We start from the raw sequence: 20,152 nt of genomic DNA, 5'->3' as shown, positions 1-20,152 counted from the left end.
GCCTCTGTCAGCTCTCTCAACTCTGCAGCAAGCAGTTCAGTCAGACACAACCCATTAGACAAATGCTCTGTGCTCAGCACCACTGGACTAGAAAGGGCTGTGCTGAATCTCTGGGCACATGGGGACAAAAACAGGTCTGTGTGAGGACAAACTGGGGCTGCCCGACAGTGGACTGAGCCAGTTCCATGGCAGCGCCATGCCCAGCCCCAGAGGAGCCCTGCAGGCACTACGCAGTGCTGCAGCACGAACAGCTTAAGGGTCTCAAAATCACAGTGGGCTTTGCTCATCACTGGGTGAGAATGGCCCTTTGGGATGTCACCTGGTGATGGATGTCAGTGATGATGGATCCACCTAGCAATGGATTATGATGTCAGCGAGAGGCTGGTGTCGCTCCCTGCACCTCACCCAGTCAGCGCCACACTCCACCTGAACAAGTTCGCGTGTAGACGCGCAGGAGGCTACCTCCCAGCCAGGCCAGCGCTGCGCTTCTCCACTGCTGCTGGCCTGGCAAACAATCATTGCCTGAGGGCACAGCAGGGAGCTCTTGCTGCATCTTTGCTTTTAACTTACTGTTTCCCCTCTATTCTGCCTTCTCCTCCATCTGCTACTTCTTATTGATCTTCACTTTCCTTCACTTTCTCTCGTGATGCCAGTTTGCTTTCTTCCTGCTCTGGGCTACAGGAAAGCTCTGTACCAGTGCTGTGTCAGAGAAGCCCTTTGGTAGCTCTCCTGTTTTTCCTGTAGTTTCTCTGGCCACCAGCATGGAGGGACCCTCGGTAGGCACCTGGAAACCTCATCCCCGACGGGGCCCAATACTTGCAGAATTCAGCACCCCAGGTCCCAAGTACTGGCTTCCTGGGACAACAGGTAAACCAACTATCACGGGGAGGTAGTGGCAGCAGGAGGCACAGCACAGTGTTTGCTTCCACTTAGAAACTTCCTTTCACTAGACAGTTGCAGGCACAGGTCCTTTCACAGGCTTTTCTTCCCAGGTCATATGGCTCATGATCCCACCAGATGCAGAGCCCCTGCATACTCATTTCGAGGGACCAAAGCTCCCTCCACAGACAACTGCTCACCAGGTCCTCGATACTTCATCCATCCATCCATTACCAAGACTGGGAAGTATGTCTCACCATCAGCACATATCATGGGACGTGGCAAGAGCAAGACTGAAGTCACCCCTGGACCCAGTGAGTAGCATTTCAGCAGCCCTTCTTCCAGGCCAGACAAGCATGCCTTACTGTTGCCCTGTGCCACTGGGGCACAAAGCCCTCTGCTCATGCCCTGAATGGGCTTCAGAGAGCTCCAGACAGAAAACAAGCAAGACTCAGTACCACCTCCACCTCCTCCTGACTTCTCCTCTTTGGCTTGCAGTTAGGCTCCCAGCTTCACTTCTTTTCTTGTCTTCTTCTCTGTCCCAGGTGACTACACCACAGATCCTGCCAACAAACACATCTACTATAAGGCACCGGCAAGTTTCATGATGTTCCGGCCCAAGGACCTAAAAGGCTTCCGAACACCAGGTATGGAACCTGAGGAAACAGACAGCCTGTGTGTCCTCCAGGGAGCATCTGCAGCTTCTTCAGCAGGCCTAGCAAAAAGCCTAGGCAGCAAGACACAGTGTGTGCTCAACAAGCTTTTTGCTGTTCCACAGCACCAACTTCTCCCATCCCACAGAAGAACTGGCAGCTCTCAAACAGCCAAGGCACACGCCATGCAACAAAAGCCAGAGGCATTGGGATGAGGGGCAGGACACCCTTCTTGCTCCTCACAACCAGCTTGGCAGGCTGACTCTCTTCCACGCAGGCATTGCACCCTATCCCACAGGACTGACCTATGCCATCTTCCTATTCCATTTCCAGGTCCTGGCACCTACACCCTGCCCAGGGTTCTGGGACCACACACAGTGTATACTCATGCCGAACCGTGCTGCATCATGATGGGGAAGAGTAAATACCAGAGCTGTTTTCAAGATGCGGCAAAGGTGAGCTGTGCTTCTCTGTTATCTCACAGCAGCAGCAGAAGCCCAGCTGCTCTGCTCAGGGCAGAAGCCCAAGAAGCCACAGGGCCTCTGGCGCTACTATTACCAGCAACACTGACACCTGCAGCCCCTCATTTTTCCACACCAGCAGCTTTGGCATGGTACAGCTCACTGGCACTAATGGCAATGATCTCCCTCGTCCTCTGAGAAATCTACCTCTCTTCCTAAGGAGCCCTCATTCCCAAGGCTCCAGACCTCCCACACTGTTTCTCTGGCCAGGCACCGGAAGCAGCACAGTACTCATGGACACCCAGCAAGAATACACACTGCTTCTTGCACCCATCAACCTCACTGCTTCTCTTGCAGACGCCAGGTCCTGCGGCATTTGCCAAGGTGGATCTGGACGTCTACAAAACCAGGGCTCCCAAGTTCTCAATGGGACTAAAAACCAAACTTGCTGGGAAGGAACGGTTTCCAGGTCCAGCGGACTACAACACAGGAAAGGTAAGGCAGCCTGTCTACCATTATATTGTGCTGCACAACCTTCACTTGAGGACAGCTCTGGAGTACAAGGCACCATCTTCACTTCTTTTCTTCCTCTTCCAGGTGTCACTGATCAAGGCCCGGGATCCTGCTTACACTTTTGGACTCCGACATTCTCTCTACAAATCTGCCTTAATACCTGCAACACATCTTGATTAAAGACAGATACCTGAAGAGATCTTTTTCTGTTCTTCCTTTGCAGCTGGGTGTGTGGGTGTGGACCATTGGCTTCACTGTCTCATGTCAATGCCTCAGTCAAAACATGGCAGGATGAGGGTGAGGGGAGAAACAGCATGAGCCAGGCTGACATCTCCAACAGCACCATTTCACCTAACCAGAGCAAAACACTGTGAAAGCTTTCTAGCCCTGCCTTGCACACTCTCACCCCACGGCCCATGCTGGCCTCACGGACAAAGCCCATCTCAGTGTCCCCCTTTTCAGTGCACATAGGTAGCATCTGCCCAAGCTGTGCCCAGAAACACATCTGCCCTGCATCCTCTCTTGCCACAGGAAGGGGCTCATTTCCACAGGCTCAAGTCCCCAGACCATTGAGTGCTGAGGAGAAAGAACCATTATTCCCAGTCTGAAAATGGAATCATCATAGGATCCTACAACAGCCCAGGTGGGAAGGGACCTTGGAAGGTGACCTCATCCAGCCCTCGTGTGGGAGAGGCAGCCTGGAAGAAACTAGCCAGCACCTAGCCAACTGCAAACTTGATTGTGGCCAGTGATGGGGCTCTACTGTGCTCCTGGGGAGGCTGTTTCTCCTCTCTGGCTAAGTGGTGATGCCAAACCCTGATTGCTAGGGAACAGGGTGGGAATTGGAGCGGGCAACTCTCACAGGCACTCCAAGGCAGAAGCCTCTCCCAGCTCTGCAGCCAGCACTTCAGTCTACTCAGCCTCTTACAAATACACTGATAAAATAATTTATTTAATAAAAAAAAAAAAAGACAAAAGTGTTAGTTATGATTGCAAGTAGAAAACCATGAAGCATGTGATATAGCAATGTTAGGAGTGTGGTTTTTAAAGTATTCAGCCAGAGAAACTTTTACCAAGAAGATCCCAGAATCCCTATGCCTTGTTCAAGAAGCTATAGAAATTGTCATGAAGACCAGTTAGTGTGGTTGGAAACCCTCTACACTTTCCAGCCTAATTTGAATATCAAGAATTCCAATCAGTAGATCTCAGTAGATATGACTAATGATAGTCTTAGGGTAAGAATATTACTGTAGTTATATAACTAGTGAAACCAATCATTGTAAAGGTTAAACTTAAGAATGGGCATATGATGCACAATATGTAAAAGAACTTATGTAAAAACGACATGGCACAAAAAGCATATAAAAGGTATGCAGTTTGTTTGCTAATCAGAAGAAATTTGGAGGCGTAATCCCCCTTGTCCCTGCCACTGAAATACAGAAGTGTCTCCTTATTCACAACAAATTGGTTTTGGATAAGTTTATTTCACTCTGGTGAAAAAAGTCCTGTGCTCAGGCACCATTGGACTAGAAAGGGCTGTGCAGGGTCTCTGGGCACATGGGAACAAAAACAGGTCTGTGTGAGGACAAAATGGCCCACACCGGACTGAGCCAGTTCCATGGCAGCGCCATGCCCAGCCCCAGAGGAGCCCTGCAGACAATATGGCAGTGCTGCAGCACATACAACTTAAGGATCTCAAAATCATAGTGGGCTTTGCTCATCACTGGGTGAGAATGGCCCTTTGGGATGTCACCTGGTGATGGATGTCAGTGATGATGGATCCACCTAGCAATGGATTATGATGTCAGCGAGAGGCTGGTGTCGCTCCCTGCACCTCACCCAGTCAGCGCCACACTCCAGCTGAGTAAATTCATGTGTAGATGCGCAGGAGGCTACCTCGCAGTCAGGCCAGTGCTGCGCTTCTACGCCAACAATTACTGCCTGAGGGCACACCAGGAGTTTCAGTTCCATGGCAGCCCCATGCCCAGCCCCAGAGGAGCCCTGCAGACAATATGGCAGTGCTGCAGCACATACAACTTAAGGATCTCAAAATCATAGTGGGCTTTGCTCATCACTGGGTGAGAATGGCCCTTTGGGATGTCACCTGGTGATGGATGTCAGTGATGATGGATCCACCTAGCAATGGATTATGATGTCAGCGAGAGGCTGGTGTCGCTCCCTGCACCTCACCCAGTCAGCGCCACACTCCAGCTGAGTAAATTCATGTGTAGATGCGCAGGAGGCTACCTCGCAGTCAGGCCAGTGCTGCGCTTCTACGCCAACAATTACTGCCTGAGGGCACACCAGGAGTTTTTGCTGCATCTTTGCTTTTAACTTGCTGTTTCCCCTCTATTCTGCCTTCTCCTCCATCTGCTACTTCTTATTGATCTTCACTTTCCTTCACTTTCTCTCGTGATGCCAGTTTGCTTTCTTCCTGCTCTGGGCTACAGGAAAGCTCTGTACCAGTGCTGTGTCAGAGAAGCCCTTTGGTAGCCCTCCTATTTTTCCTGTAGTTTCTTTGGCCACCAGCATGGAGGGACCCTGGGTAGGCACCTGGAGACCTCATCCCCGACGGGGCCCAATACTTGCAGAATTCAGCACCCCAGGTCCCAAGTACTGGCTTCCTGGGACAACAGGTAAACCAACTATCACGGGGAGGTAGTGGCAGCAGGAGGCACAGCACAGTGTTTGCTTCCACTTAGAAACTTCCTTTCACTAGACAGTTGCAGGCACAGGTCCTTTCACAGGCTTTTCTTCCCAGGTTATGTAGCCCATGATCCCACCAAAGACAGAGCCCCTGCATACTCATTTCGAGGGACCAAAGCTCCCTCCGAAGCAACCTGCTCACCAGGTCCTCGATACTTCATCGAATCATCCATTACCAAGACTGGGAAGCAGGTGGCTCCATCAGCACTTGTGACAGCACGTCCCAAGACCAAGATTTTGGTCACCCCTGGACCCAGTGAGTAGCATTTCAGCAGCCCTTCTTCCAGGCCAGACAAGCATGCCTTACTGTTGCCCTGTGCCACTGGGGCACAAAGCCCTCTGCTCATGCCCTGAATGGGCTTCAGAGAGCTCCAGACAGAAAACAAGCAAGACTCAGTACCACCTCCACCTCCTCCTGACTTCTCCTCTTTGGCTTGCAGTTAGGCTCCCAGCTTCACTTCTTTTCTTGTCTTCTTCTCTGTCCCAGGTGACTACACCACAGATCCTGCCAACAAACACATCTACTATAAGGCACCAGCGAATAGCCTGGCATCTCGGCCCAAGGACCTAAAAGGCTTCCGAACACCAGGTATGGAACCTGAGGAAACAGACAGCCTGTGTGTCCTCCAGGGAGCATCTGCAGCTTCTTCAACAGGCCTAGCAAAAAGCCTAGGCAGCAAGACACAGTGTGTGCTCAACAAGCTTTTTGCTGTTCCACAGCACCAACTTCTCCCATCCCATAGAAGAACTGGCAGCTCTCAAACAGCCAAGGCACACCCCATGCAACAAAAGCCAGCGGCATTGGGATGAGGGGCAGGACACCCTTCTTGCTCCTCACAACCAGCTTGGCAGGCTGACTCTCTTCCACGCAGGCATTGCACCCTATCCCACAGGACTGACCTACGCTGTCTTCCATTTCCAGGTCCTGGCACCTACACCCTGCCCAGGATTCTGGGACCACACACAGCATACACTCATGCCGAACCATGCTACTCCATGAAAGGGAAGAGTAACTACCAGAGCTGTTTTCAAGATGCGGCAAAGGTGAGCTGTGCTTCTCTGTTATCTCACAGCAGCAGCAGAAGCCCAGCTGCTCTGCTCAGGGTAGAAGGGCGCCAATGCCTGCTGTATTCCCACATAACACACATTACCCCACACCTGCAGCAAAGCACAAGAAGCCACAGGGCCTCTGGCGCTACTATTACCAGCAACACTGACACCTGCAGCCCCTCATTTTTCCACACCAGCAGCTTTGGCATGGTACAGCTCACTGGCACTAATGGCAATGATCTCCCTCGTCCTCTGAGAAATCTACCTCTCTTCCTAAGGAGCCCTCATTCCCAAGGCTCCAGACCTCCCACACTGCTCCTCTGGCCAGCCCCCGGAAGCAGCACAGTACTCATGGACACCCAGCAAGAATACACACTGCTTCTTGCACCCATCAACCTCACTGCTTCTCTTGCAGACGCCAGGTCCTGCAGCATTTGACAAGGTGGATCTGGACGTCTACAAAACCAGGGCTCCCAAGTTCTCAATGGGACTAAAAACCAAACTTGCTGGGAAGGGAATAGGTCCAGGTCCAGCAGAATACAGCCTGGGAAAGGTAAGTCAGTCAGTCCACTAAAGTGTTATGCTGTAAAGCCTTCACTTGAGGACAACTCTGGAGTACAAGGCACCGTCTTCACTTCTTTTCATTCCAATTTCGCCTTCCAGTTGTCAGTGACCAAGGCCCGGGATCCTGCCTTCAGTTTTGGAGTCCGACATTCTCTCTACAAAGCTTCTTTAATACCTGAAACACATCTTGATTAAAGACAGATACCTGAAGAGATCTTTTTCTGTTCTTCCTTTGCAGCTGGGTGTGTGGGTGTGGACCATTGGCTTCACTGTCTCATGTCAATGCCTCAGTCAAAACATGGCAGGATGAGGGTGAGGGGAGAAACAGCATGAGCCAGGCTGACATCTCCAACAGCACCATTTCACCTAACCAGAGCAAAACACTGTGAAAGCTTTCTAGCCCTGCCTTGCACACTCTCACCCCACGGCCCATGCTGGCCTCACGGACAAAGCCCATCTCAGTGTCCCCCTTTTCAGTGCACATAGGTAGCATCTGCCCAAGCTGTGCCCAGAAACACATCTGCCCTGCATCCTCTCTTGCCACAGGAAGGGGCTCATTTCCACAGGCTCAAGTCCCCAGACCATTGAGTGCTGAGGAGAAAGAACCATTATTCCCAGTCTGAAAATGGAATCATCATAGGATCCTACAACAGCCCAGGTGGGAAGGGACCTTGGAAGGTGACCTCATCCAGCCCTCGTGTGGGAGAGGCAGCCTGGAAGAAACTAGCCAGCACCTAGCCAACTGCAAACTTGATTGTGGCCAGTGATGGGGCTCTACTGTGCTCCTGGGGAGGCTGTTTCTCCTCTCTGGCTAAGTGGTGATGCCAAACCCTGATTGCTAGGGAACAGGGTGGGAATTGGAGCGGGCAACTCTCACAGGCACTCCAAGGCAGGAGCCTTTCCCAGCTCTGTGGCCAGCACTTCAGTCAGACTCAGCCCATTAGACAAAAGCCCTGTGCTCAGGCACCATTTGACCACTGGACTGGAAAGGGCTGTGGTGTGTGTCTGTGCACGGGGAAGAAGTAGGTCTTTGTGAGGACAAACTGGGGCTGCCCCACTGGGGCGGACTGAGCCCGTTCTGTGGCAGCCCCATGCCCAGCCCCAGCGGAGCCCTGCGGGGAACACGGCAGCGCTGCAGCACGGACCGACCGGCAGCTGGCCCCAACCTCCCGCCGGCAGCGTCCGTTTGCTGGTTAACCCGAGGGAAAGGCTGCGTGTGCCAGACTTCGGGGGGTGGAAGGCAAATTCCCGCGACCGCGACACACAGTACCGCCGCGTCCTCTGCGGATAGGCGTGCCCCGGTAGGCCTTGTGCGGCGGTGCCGAGCTGGAACACGGTGTGTCGAGGAGCTGCAGCGTCGGGAGCTTGGCCAGAGCGGGCCCAGGCTAGAAAACGGTGTGTCGAGGAGTTGCAGCGTCGGGAATTTGGGTAGAGCGGGCCCCGGCGCTCTTGAGCGCGGCTTCGGGCTAGAGCCGGCAGCCGTGGGAGGCAGCTCCGGCTGCGAAGGGGTGGGTGGGTGGTAGTGGGGCTTAATTTTCTCACTATCTGAATAAATAGCAGTAAATTACACTAATTTCCTTCAGCCGAATCAGTTTCACGCGTCGTTATCTCAATTCGCGAGGTTTTACACCTTGTTTTCCGTTTCAGTTTTCCTGCTGAGGAGGGGCCGCGGGGACCTTGATTGCCTGAGGCTCCTCTGAGTCGAACCCCGAGCAGGCATCTTCCTTGACAGGGCTTCAGGTGCTCTTCTCTTCATTTTGAAATGCCTGTCGCTAATGGGAAGTATTTTAACTAAACTTACATGTATATCGAAGTGAGTTAGAAAGATTACAGGAGAACACAAAGCTAGAATAGGAAAAGATTTGTTAAAAGTTGCTGTTGCAGGGGAGGGACAAAGGCAAATGAACCTTTGGTTAATAGACTGGCTGTTCAGTCCTTTGTGGTGCAAGAAAATTTTATTACTTGGTTTTTTAATCTACAAAAGAAATTTCGTCCTACCTGTATTCACAGATGAGGTCAGTGATGCTGTGCTCCATGGGAACAGTGCTGAGGCAGCAGTGAACAGATTTTGTTCTGGACAGGTTTTGTTTTGTGCCCCCATGAGTAAGGTGTGCTTGTCTCGCCTGGAAGAAAGGCTGGAGAAATGGTACTCAGGGTGACCTCGGCCTTCATACGGGGACATCCACAGATGTGCAGTGTTGGAGCTGAGTCCTTCCCATTCACGGTGATACAGGGGTGAATGTAGTGCTGAGTACCTGCAGAGCAGCTGTCTATGATGGAATGTTTGGCTCCTTGCAACGTGTTAAAACTTACAGTTTGTTAAGTGGAAGCAGCAGATGTGCTCTGATCCCCCAGCTGTTTGCTTGCCCTTCTACTTCTGCCCCATCCTTCATGATTCCTGGTTTACCTGTCATCTCAGGGATTGTGTACGTGAATCCCAGGGTGCTGAACTCTGCCATGATGTGGCCACGTGTGATGAAACCTCCAGGCACCCACCCAAGCTCCATCCATGTTGGTGACTACAAAGCCTCTGTCAAGAATAGGAGCCTGGGACCACAGCGCTGCCAGGCCCAGTGCCACACGAAAGCTTGCTCTGACAGGTCTTCCCCTATTTTCTCTTATTGCCAGAAGGTTCAAGGGTGATCCCCTTTGCTCTGCACTCGTCAGACCTCATTCAGGCATTCTGTCCTCTCTGGGTTCTTGGAGACAGGCTGGCAAACTTAAAAGGCTCAGGGTTAGGCTGGGAAAGTCTGTGTGGATGGGACTGGTTCAGAATGGAGTAGAGAAGGCCTTGGTGTGCCTCACAACCCGCTGCCTATGGGTAAGGCACCTAATATATCTTCCTCTTGAAAACACAGCAAGCAGACCTTGATGATGTCTGCAAGGCAGAAACATGCACTGAGAGAAAAAACAATGCAATTTTTTTGTTTATTTAAAAGCTGTATGTTCTTGTAGTTTTGGGTCACATAATATGAAAGCATGTTTGAACACCTCAGACTTCTGTTTCATGTCTTATTATTCAGTGGTCCCTTAATTTAAGTTGGTTTTTTTTTTTTTTTTTTTTTTTTTTTTTCTGGAGAGGGTGATTTAGGCCTGGTGTTTGTAAGCAGAATTTTCTGCTGAAGATAATGTTTAGGAAGAACACTTCTATGCTGCCAGTTTTGGGAGTCTTGCAGCCTGAGTGTGCAAATGAAGGCAATAGGGGCCTTTCTCCGGAGTGCAGAAGAAATGGAGCAGACTCCTGTGTGCATGGTCAGGTCATGCAAAAAAAGCTAGATTCTGGCCACAGATGCAGAGTGTTTTCAGACCTTTCTCCAGTAAGTAAATATAGATAAATTCTCCATATATTGGAACTGTCAGCATGCTTAGCAATTATCGAAATACTAGTGGGTCTAATGAGTTCTTTTCATGTTTAAGTTTGCATCTTTGTTTTAGGGAACAGTTATTGATGGGGAATTTGTCAAAAACATTAGTGGCAATGTTATTAGCTCACAGTCTTAATGATGGAAAAGAAACAGCATGTGCACTCTAAGACACTGAATCTCAACCACCCAAAAGGCAAGGCTCAAGACAACTAACTCTCTTCCTGAGACTGTGACTTTTGACTGATCTGGGTTGCTGAGTTTTCTGAGCATTAACCTGAATAATTAAAATATTTCCAGATTGAAAAGCTTTTTATAGTCAGAAAATCTGAAGTGGCTGCCAGCCCTCTTTAAGAGAAGCCTGTATAGTTCGCTTGTTTTGGATTTGCTTGTTCTGTAAAAGTTTACAGAGAAGACTCTTTATCACAGCTCTGTTTTGTTTCCTATAGTTGTTTTTGGACATGCATGACCAGAGGGAATTGCTCTCTGTCTGGGCAAAATTCTTTTGTAGACTAAAATGTGATGAGGTGGTGTATCCACTTTAATATGTTCCTACATTTGAGAATAAAGGATAAGCTGTGTTATACACCAGGAAAAAACCCAAACAAAACCAAACATCCTTATTCCATCTTCATTTTTTCTCTGGAAGGGATTTAAGGACTCTGGCCATCTGGATGTCTGGCAACTCAGTCAGAGCTGTGGCTACTGTGTGTGTGCAGATTAACTGTGTAGCACATGCACAGTAAGTCCAATGTGTCCAGTACACATCAGACCTGCTGCACATGTGCTGCACAGATGGTCCGTGCATACACAGTAAATCAGCTATGTTAAGCCTACTGCGCATATGCAAACCATCTGTGCATTGCACATATGTATATTTTTGCATGGGAAATCCCTAGTCAGAGCGGGAAAGGTTGTGGCAGAGAGGAACTCCAGTGGTAGAGAGACCGTGAGAGTCTGACAGTGGCATAAATTAAAGCAGCTCCTTGCCTGTTTTTGCTCATGTCTGGGCCAAAGCTGCAAATAAGTTCCTCAGAATCAGAAAATGTGACTAGCTGCTTAACAGTTTCAATCTCTGTAACAATTGGCTGCAGGAGAGAATCTGTATCAAAACCATTAGTTTTAAAGGCAGTGATTATCAGCTAGAACTGCAGCTAGTTTGTCAGGTAACTCAAAATGAACAAGGTCTGGTATTTTACTTATCCAATAAAATAGTGATGCTTATGATGCAGGCCTCAGGGGTATGATTAGCCAATTATCTTTCTTTTATTTCCCAGTAATCCTTTTACTTCTCATCTAATAGTCAGCATTTTTACATAGGCTGTTTGAGCCTGGCAAGGATGCTTACTGGTTAGTACATAGGCACGGTTTACATATGTATAGAAAAATGTTATCTTTTCAGTCTATATGCAAGTTATTGCTTATTATGTTTATGGTACATCTTTAAATCCCAGTTCTGACAATGGCAAGTAGATTCTTTAAGTCTGTTTTAAGTCTATTTCTAATGAGTTCTAATGGTCTGAAGTTGAAGAACCCCTTTTTTATCTCACAAGGCATCACTGCTGATCTAACTGACACACACTTGAGGGAAGAGATGCCTTCACAGGCTTGAGAAGTGAGCCAGTATGAACCTCCTGAAGTTCAGCAAGGCCACGTGAAAGGTCACGCACCTGGATTGTAGCAGTCATCATTTTCAATGTAGGCTTGGTGGTGAATGGATTGAGAGCAGCCCTGCAGAGAAGGACCTAGGTATACCGCTGGATCAGAAATTAGATATGAGCCAGTGATGCGTGTATGCAGCCTAGAAAGCAAATTTTACCCTAAGCTTCATAAAAAAAAGTGTGCTCTGACTTTCCTCCACTGCAGTCCTTTGCACTGTTGTCATACCTGTCCAGCCCACTCTAAACAGCTTGTTCATTTCCTCCCAACCTTCTCACCAAACAAGTCCAAGCCTTACCCATGTGAATTTCCAGTCTCAAATGCCCGGTATATACCTCCTCTAATAAGTCATGTTCCTTAATTAATATTCTCTCCCATTCCCACTCCTACCTGTCTATGCTTAATGTTATATTTCTGCTTTTATTCCTGGTTTCTCATTAAAAATTGTCAATAGCTATATGCAGTGAATTTATCCCTACTTTTATTCTGAGAAGAGCTGTAACTTTCTGGGTCAAGAACTTCCAGAAAAAATCAGCTACAATCAAATACTATCAAGGCCAGGCTTTACAAGTTTATTAATACAGTAATAACACTTCTGTGTAATAAATCATATGAAGTCAATGCTTGAAGTGCTAGATTCCACTACACTGTAAATAATCAAAGGGAACCAAAGGGAAATACCTAAGTGAAAAAAAGAGGCAGAATTTTTCTGTAATACAAATTAGAAACATATACCTCACAGTTGGGCTGATTTTGAAAGAAGATGCTGGAAATGTGATAAAAGTGCAACAAACAATAAAGTGTGACATATGAAGTGATCTGTCATTTCTAGTCAGAGTTCCAGCCTCAGTAACCTGCAAGATAGATGGGGCACTAAAAGAGAAAAAATGAAAGAAAAAAAAAAAAGATAAATAAAAGAAGGCTCTAAGGAAGGGGGGCTAGGGACAGGGTTAGGAAAATTGTAGATTATTTGAGGCCATCTCCTTGACCCTAGCCTACCTCCACTGGTGCAACCACTGGTCAGGGTGAAGTAAAGCTGACAATAGCTATTCATCATACTATAGACTTGAATGTAAAATGAAAACCACAACTACCTCATATGATACAAGTACATACAGGAAGGGATTAAATCAATGAAAGATGTTATCCCAAAGCAAAATAGGAATTCCTATTAAATTCAGCTCTTACTCGAAGGAGCTGATTTTTCCCTGCCTTAAGCTACAAACACATGCATGCAATACACTCTCGTAGTCAGGTGTGTTGAAATTCCATAGGAGTTTCTTGACCCACCCCTCCAATTAATTTTGTCATCAAGCTGTATAATGTTCCCATGAATGATTTGCTTTCAAAGATGAGCAAATGATGTATAGTGAGGAAAAATAGTAATTATTTGCTTTCAGAGAGACTGCTTGGTTTTCCCATCTTTGTTTATTTCAAAAGCTGGTAATGGTTCTAATTTATTTTGCCTGAATAAAGGAATCAAAAAAGGTATCATTCTTAGAACACCTGACATTTCTTCCTGCAAAATCTTCTTCCTTGAAAGGCAGAAGTACAGCAGGTAACAGATTATATCAGCTGGGCTGATACATGAAAGAGCTTTATTAAAAAAAACCAAACCAAACACACCTCTCTTCCTCCTGGTTTTTAGCATCCCTAAAGGAGGAAAATTCAACATCAAGTGTCACAATACCTTGGTGTAAATTTCTCAAAACAGTCTATTAATCTTGGCTAACAAAACACACGTTTTTCAAATTTCTCAAGGCTGTGCTGTAATACTGGAACATTCTGGGAACATCATAAAAAAAAGTGTGTGCACATGTATGCACACATTCTTTGAATGACCCCTTCCTTCCTCAAAGAATGGGATTGTCCATAAATTTCTGCTCTTTGTACTAAAGTACATTAATTAAAAATATCTGGTTAATGTGACCTTGCTATTTTCAGACCTGCATTATTATCCATCCATATACAACTACAGTTTCACTGTTTAAACTAAATCTGTCTTAAAATAACTGCAACGCCTTCTCTTCCTTCCTTTAGCCCTAAAAATAACAATTGTCACAACCAAAGAACACAGCAGTACTTCAGTTATTTGTCACAAATCACTCACAGACAACAGCTTCAGTTCCTTGTTATAATTGGACAGTGAAAATGTTGAAGGGTTTCTGAAATAGAGGTGTTGGCCCCTTTGATTGACATGTACCATGGAACTGCAGTCTGTCCAACCCTCTTCCCAAAAGCTGAGATCTCCTTCAAAACCTTAGGAAAATTTTTATACTCAATGGAAATTCTTTATTTAAAGCATTTGTGCATGGAAATGAGTAATAAATCAATCAATCAGCATTTGCCATCAGTCAGCAGGTGGTGGTGAGCATTTACATTGTGCATCACTTAATAAGTTGCTTTTATTGAATGTTATCTCTTTATTGTTATTATATATTTTTTCATTTAAATTATTTAACTGTTATCTCAACCGAGAAGCTTCACTTTTGCTTCTCCTCCCCATTCCACTGAGGGGGATGTGGAGTTTGAATCCATCACTGTACAGAGGTGCATCCTTTCTTTGTAAGAGATCTGGCTTTAAATAAAGCTATTTTTCACATCCAGACACAGGTCCAAATTTCTTGTTGTGGCCATCTGGCTAATATTAACATCCTACTTTAAAACTGTGTTCTTGCTAGCTTCCCAGACTTGCATCAGTCTTTTGAAAAAGTTTTGTTTTTCATGATTAATAATTCACACATTCAATTTCAATCAGGAGAAACAAACATATTTCATCCTAAGAAGTGACCTAGCAACAGAATATACAAGGAAATGCTGCTTGATTGTTTTGTTTGTGGGCTGTTTGGTTTGGTTTTATTTTTTTCTGACCAAAAGAAAGATTTAAAAAAAGAAAAAAGAGTAGAAGCTAATATGTTTGACAACAGGTGAACTGAATTTGTATTTCTACTGCTGGGAGCCAAAAAGTGGTGGGAAGTAAGAACAGCCAAGCTAGGGCTCTTAGACTCCCTTGGAGTGAGTAGCACAGGCAAGGTTGTAATCCATAAGTCACTTTTTATCCCATGATGTTGTGAATCAAAAGTCTGAGCTCTTGGGGTACACCTAGCACTCAGATTACCCAGATGCTCTTGACTTTCCCGTTGGCACGTTTCCTGATACTGCATATCAAGAAGTGTGGAAGCCTGTGGAGCTCTGACTCAAGGCAGCACTTGTAGACTTACAGCTTTGGAAACGCTGATGTCTCTGTGGCTACACTCTTCCACATACATATTAATTAAACAAGGCTGGGACATATGTTTGGGCATTATTTAGCAATCATTTTGACTGTTTAAATGTAGACAAGATCCCTGATGTGGTTTTAGTCCAAAGAAAACTGCAGTTTCCTAGTCAGGATCTGGGCAAGGTTCAGGATTCACATTAGGCCAGGGGACAGAGAGAGTGCTGAGCATTGTGGTGGATTATTAGAAATTATTGTGGCAGAAGAGAAGGAGTTTGGTTTCATAAACACACACCATGCCATGGTGTTAGATTTAAAAGCCAGAGAACAGTTAAGTGTTTGGTTTAATAATGTATCGTAGCCTCCAAGTATCCCATCACATTTAGATTTTACAGAATTTGCCTGTCATGTTTTGCAGGTGTTGTGGTTTACCAAAGCCAGGATGGCAGATTTCCAGGATATGCGGCTCTGGATTGACTTTGACAAAGGGGCTGCCACAGATTTAGGACAGAAGTTTTCACTGTCTTGGGCTAGATTGCCTGTAGTGAAAGCACTCCACATAACTGGGTTGTCCTAGGGCTATGATAATCCAACATTTTAAATGCACTCTTGCTCTCCATACCAAGTATGACCCAGCTGATGCTTTGTAAAATGGTACTTCGATAATGCTTCTTTATTTATATCAGAGTTTAATAAGTTAATTCTTTGATTGCAAAATATGACGTTCAGATATAAGGACTGAGTTTTTTACGAGATGTAAACGAAATCTCTAATTTTCATAAACTTCAGGATGCTATACTAACTCTTATCAAGACTTTCACAACTGCCAGATAAGGTGTTTAATTTATCTTAAGAGATGTGACTAAAACTGTATCATTTTGAAAGGTTTGGATAAAGGTTGTTTTTGCCCTTCTATTTGCCTTTTTCATTTTCAAAAAACCGAGCAAATCAAAATAAGCCACTGGAATATCCAAATTAAGCAAGTGAAGGTCAAGGTTTGCATCCCTATAGCATTTTTGTTATATAAATAGACATTCATGTTTATAATTTATTACCTGAGGAAAATATCTTGATATCTTTTTCTTTAATCTCATAGTTCTTTCTACTGAAGATCTGAATTTTGGACAGTACAGTAAAAATTCTCAATATGGTATTTTAAGAGTCTGCAATCCTTTACTTGTCTGTCTCAGTCAGTCTTGGTAGCTTTAGTGTTCACAGGACATAGTGGTAATACTACTTGTGTGGTCCCAATCCATGGTTACCTTCATGAGATTGCAATATGCTGCTGTGGATTTAAAATGCATTTCAGATCCATAAAAGGCAACATACTCATCTGGCAGGATTTTACGCTAAGGCTATTTGTCTGGCATGTAGCATATTCCCTGTGATATTTGTTCATCTTTAAAGGAAGATTGCCAGAGTTCATTCTTAGTAATGGAGGTAGGAATGAGTAAAATCATATCCCAAGGCTCAGAGACATTATTTTATACCATATGTCTAGTAAGAGTCTGAGCAATCTAGGTATCATTAGAGCTGTTTTCCCATGAGAGTAATGGTACCCTATCACATACCCAGACTCAAGACCCCATGTGTGAGCTTTGGTATGACTAGGTGCACCATTCAAAATATAAAATGTGTGGTAGATCCCACAGGTATGTTCTTCACTGTCCCCCTGTTTGAATTTATCCAAAGACTTCATGTCAGAAAATTTCCAATCAGCGACTGGACTCTGCAAAGCAAGTCCTCAGGTCCTTGCAGGCTCAGCTAGCATAAATAAACTTTGCACCATTTACACTTATGGAAGTTCATCCATTAATTACCACCACTTGAAAATTTGCTTCACCTTATTTTTCATGAGTGGAAATTCAGCAATAAGACCTGTTTAAATAATTGTGACTTAGTTAGCAAACAGCCAGGACGTAACTGGAAACGGGAGCTGATGTAGAACCGTGGACTGTATTCTGAGATGTTTAGGCCAAACTATATTTTTTCCTCTTCATGAAAGTTTCCTGTGATGGAGGACTAACACTTCCAAGATGTTAGCGCATCATTTGGGCTACAAGTAGAAAACAGAATTTAAAATATTCAAGATTGCTTCTTTTGGTTATGCTACTGTTATAGCAGCTTTCAGAGATTAAGGAAAAGAAAAAGTAGGATTGGGAAGACCTTGAGTAGAATATGTCTTCTTTTTCTTCTGGTGTTTCCTCCTTGGCAAGGTACTGGAGTTTGTAAGTGAGATTTTTTTTGTTTCCAGGGAAAAAAGTTAATTACTTTTCTCTGTTTTAAAGAAGTGAATTTTTTTTTTTTTAAATTACAAGTGTTATATAGTATTTAAGTCTTGAGGAAAGACGTATTCTTACAATGACTTACTTTCATTAACTGAGGTTCTTTAATGGCAACTGAAAATGACACAATTTTAAGGCAGTGTTTCACAAATTATTTTGTGTTGCCTCCACTTGCAAAGTATCTCCCATTCCTCATCAAAACATATATAAGGCATGCTACTTTCTTATCAGAAAATAGGGCAAGACAGACAAGCCATATCCCATAGTTCCGAGAATCCTAGAACATCCTTTTAGGCCACATGGGACATTATGGCATGATAATGACCATTGGAGTGAAAAAACTGGACTTTCTAAAAACCAGCAATTTTATTTAACTGTAAAAATAACTAGAGTTTTTGAAAGTAGTATACCATACTGTTTTATCTTTAAAGCAGAGAGGAAAGAAGTCTGATGAAGTTGGACATAACCTGTGAAATTAAATAGAGCTAGGATGGCAGAGTTAAAGTATTAAACTATCTCCTTGAAAAAAGCTACTTTGAACAAATGTCAGCTATAAACTATGCTTACAGGCATTTAAACTCACTAGCAGATGCTGACATGATAGACTGTTACTTTTGCTGCTCTAGTCAACACAGGAACAAATTACCATGGCGTTCTATGTCTTTGATTCCTGTCTTTGCTTTGGTGTTGATAAGGGTTTAAACTCCCTGGGCCTCTGTTCTTAGTCATTTTATATTAATTCCTAGCTTCCTCCTCATTCTTTTTTGTAAGTTTAATTCGATATTGTGTTAGGTGAAATTTGCTTTATGATAATAGTGGTAATAAAGACTGATGGCGTCTTTACTTAATGGAGCTATTTTGTGAATCTGTATCAAGCTTTTCTCATTGTGCCAAGAGCAGAGCATCTGTGATTATTGCAGTGTAGTTTAAACCACTAAATTTGAGACAGAGAGACAAGTTCTGCTTTCGGCTGCCTAAGTAAAACTCTCTTTTCACTAGAAATCTGCATGTATCTGCAGTGGAAAATAGTATTTGACCCCACAACTTTGGGGCTGACCATCAGGACCAGAACAAGAAATTACTTGGAGAGGAATTGTGCATCAGTTAGTTCTCTTTTTCAAGGCACAGTGAGCTTTAAGCTGTAATTAGTATTTTCAGATATTCTTTTGCAGTGTTCATCCAATAACAGCATTTCCAAGTCTATGAAATTGTGTCTAAATACAGTCTACTCTGCACTTATATGAGTGCAGTGGAAACATAGAACTCAGGAAAGGAGGCTGTAGCTCTCTAGGCTAGAATTTGTCTAGAGGAGCAGGTTTAAGGACATGTCCTGTAAAAATGGTCTAGGAGATCTTCCTTACAGATAGAAACTTTCAAGTTCTTCTTTCACTTCATCTAGAATAATAACATTCCATCCTAAACATCTATAATATCCTAGTTAGTGATTTAAGACAGAACAATGTGAGGGTCCTCAGCAACATCAGCTGGGTGATCTGAGGTAACACTTGGTTTTATAATTTGTTTTAGCTCATTTTCCTCCTGATGTAAGGTCAGTGTACGGATGTTACTCTCTAAATGAATATTAACAGTAAAATAATTATTGATCAATGCATTCCATGACATATAATTTTCCTATATTAATAATATATTCTGAAAGTAAAATATATTAGACTTAAAAATAAAAAAAGCAAGGCTAAACTCCCCCCAGAACAAATAAAATACTTTATGGACACATTATTAAAATCTCTAGAAAAGCTAAAAGGATATATTTTCACATAATTCTTTCTGATTTTTTTTTCACTCAAGTAAAAGAGACCTTCCTTAGATAGGTTTTTTTTTTTTTACTAAACAAAAATTGCAAGATGATGTTTTTAAAACATCAGTCCTTTGGTTACAAGCTTTGTTTAGCTGAAAGAGATCAGCAACTGCACTAAGACAGCCAACCATTTAGTGAGGAATCTTCCAAGTTTGCTCTGCAATACAGGAAATGGCATTAGATGGGGGCTCTGTCCTCTCAATTTGTAGCCCTTTTCATGAGAAATCACGTCATTACTTATGACAGTAGATGGTGGCAAACGTGGCTTCATGTCACAGAGGCCCAGGATAAACAATAGAACTTGACCTAGCTTTTTTTTGCTTTGCTGTGCTCCTCTTTCCACACCTCCCCCCTCCCCACCTTTTTTTTTCTTTCCCTTCCCCAGAATCTTTGTGCTAAATGGGTTGAAGTAGATTTGGTTTGTACTTCTAGGAGAGGATTCAATGTGACATGTTATGGGAAGCTCTGGCAGATATATGTGGTAAGTAGGTCACAACAGCTCTGTTGATTAGCATATTGGTGATTTAAAACCACAGTATCAGTTATAAAGTGGTGGATGGATAACATAAAATCTTGTGTATTTATTGGGAGAAGGAATTTTTACAGTGTGAGACCAAGCTGAGTAACCATGCTGTACTAGCACTATATTTATTTTTCTTAAAACTGTAACCCTCTCATGAAATGTTTTTAGCCCTCAGCTTAGCCTGAGGCCAAATCCAAGGAAAGTAGCCTAAAGCTCATGATGAATGTTTACTGACTTTTGTGGTCAGTGTTTCTCAGGAGTAAATTGTAAAGAGCACATGAGCTACACTTTATGTTTCCAGCTTCAGGCTGTGGAAAGGAGTTGGAGGAAAAGGTATGCCATTTAAAATTACCCCTGAATTATGTTCACAAAATATACTTCACCTTTTCACAGCTGTGCATACTAAAATTACTTAAATATTGCATTCCCTACTAGGAAGTCAAATACACCTACCTCATGTGGTT

The 20,152-nt window shown here is 44.4% G+C and overlaps 2 protein-coding genes across 2 annotated transcripts; both read left to right on the top strand.

Moving 5' to 3' along the window:
- Nucleotides 1-755: 755 nt before the first annotated feature.
- On the top strand, nt 756-2,686 carry LOC121349561 (outer dense fiber protein 3-like). The gene is made up of 6 exons (XM_041460124.1): nt 756-867; nt 993-1,193; nt 1,425-1,526; nt 1,866-1,987; nt 2,351-2,488; nt 2,591-2,686. The coding sequence occupies exons 1-6, from the start codon at nt 762-764 to the stop codon at nt 2,684-2,686; spliced, it is 765 nt and encodes a 254-aa protein (XP_041316058.1). The 5' UTR covers nt 756-761.
- Nucleotides 2,687-5,030: 2,344 nt separating this feature from the next.
- On the top strand, nt 5,031-7,021 carry LOC121349560 (outer dense fiber protein 3-like). The gene is made up of 6 exons (XM_041460123.1): nt 5,031-5,142; nt 5,268-5,468; nt 5,700-5,801; nt 6,135-6,256; nt 6,678-6,815; nt 6,926-7,021. Exons 1-6 carry the CDS (start codon nt 5,037-5,039, stop codon nt 7,019-7,021), a joined length of 765 nt encoding a protein of 254 aa, XP_041316057.1. The 5' UTR covers nt 5,031-5,036.
- The last annotated feature ends 13,131 nt before the right edge of the window (nt 7,022-20,152 follow it).

Source organism: Pyrgilauda ruficollis, unplaced genomic scaffold (assembly GCF_017590135.1).
Source record: "Pyrgilauda ruficollis isolate IOZ18807 unplaced genomic scaffold, ASM1759013v1 scaffold14, whole genome shotgun sequence".
NCBI lineage: Eukaryota > Metazoa > Chordata > Aves > Passeriformes > Passeridae > Pyrgilauda > Pyrgilauda ruficollis.
The sequence above is the reverse complement of the archived record's forward strand: the minus strand, read 5'-3'. Positions and strand labels throughout refer to the sequence as shown.

What these genes read in the sequence shown, in the direction of transcription:
- LOC121349561 (XM_041460124.1), top strand. Translation starts at nt 762, where the DNA reads ATGGAGGGACCCTCGGTAGGCACCTGGAAACCTCATCCCCGACGGGGC. An exon ending in GTTTTCAAGATGCGGCAAAG is followed by an intron (nt 1,988 to 2,350) that starts GTGAGCTGTGCT and finishes CTTCTCTTGCAG; the next exon opens with ACGCCAGGTCCTGCGGCATT. An exon ending in CGGACTACAACACAGGAAAG is followed by an intron (nt 2,489 to 2,590) that starts GTAAGGCAGCCT and finishes TTCCTCTTCCAG; the next exon opens with GTGTCACTGATCAAGGCCCG.
- LOC121349560 (XM_041460123.1), top strand. Translation starts at nt 5,037, where the DNA reads ATGGAGGGACCCTGGGTAGGCACCTGGAGACCTCATCCCCGACGGGGC. An exon ending in CTGGCTTCCTGGGACAACAG is followed by an intron (nt 5,143 to 5,267) that starts GTAAACCAACTA and finishes TTTTCTTCCCAG; the next exon opens with GTTATGTAGCCCATGATCCC. An exon ending in GTTTTCAAGATGCGGCAAAG is followed by an intron (nt 6,257 to 6,677) that starts GTGAGCTGTGCT and finishes CTTCTCTTGCAG; the next exon opens with ACGCCAGGTCCTGCAGCATT.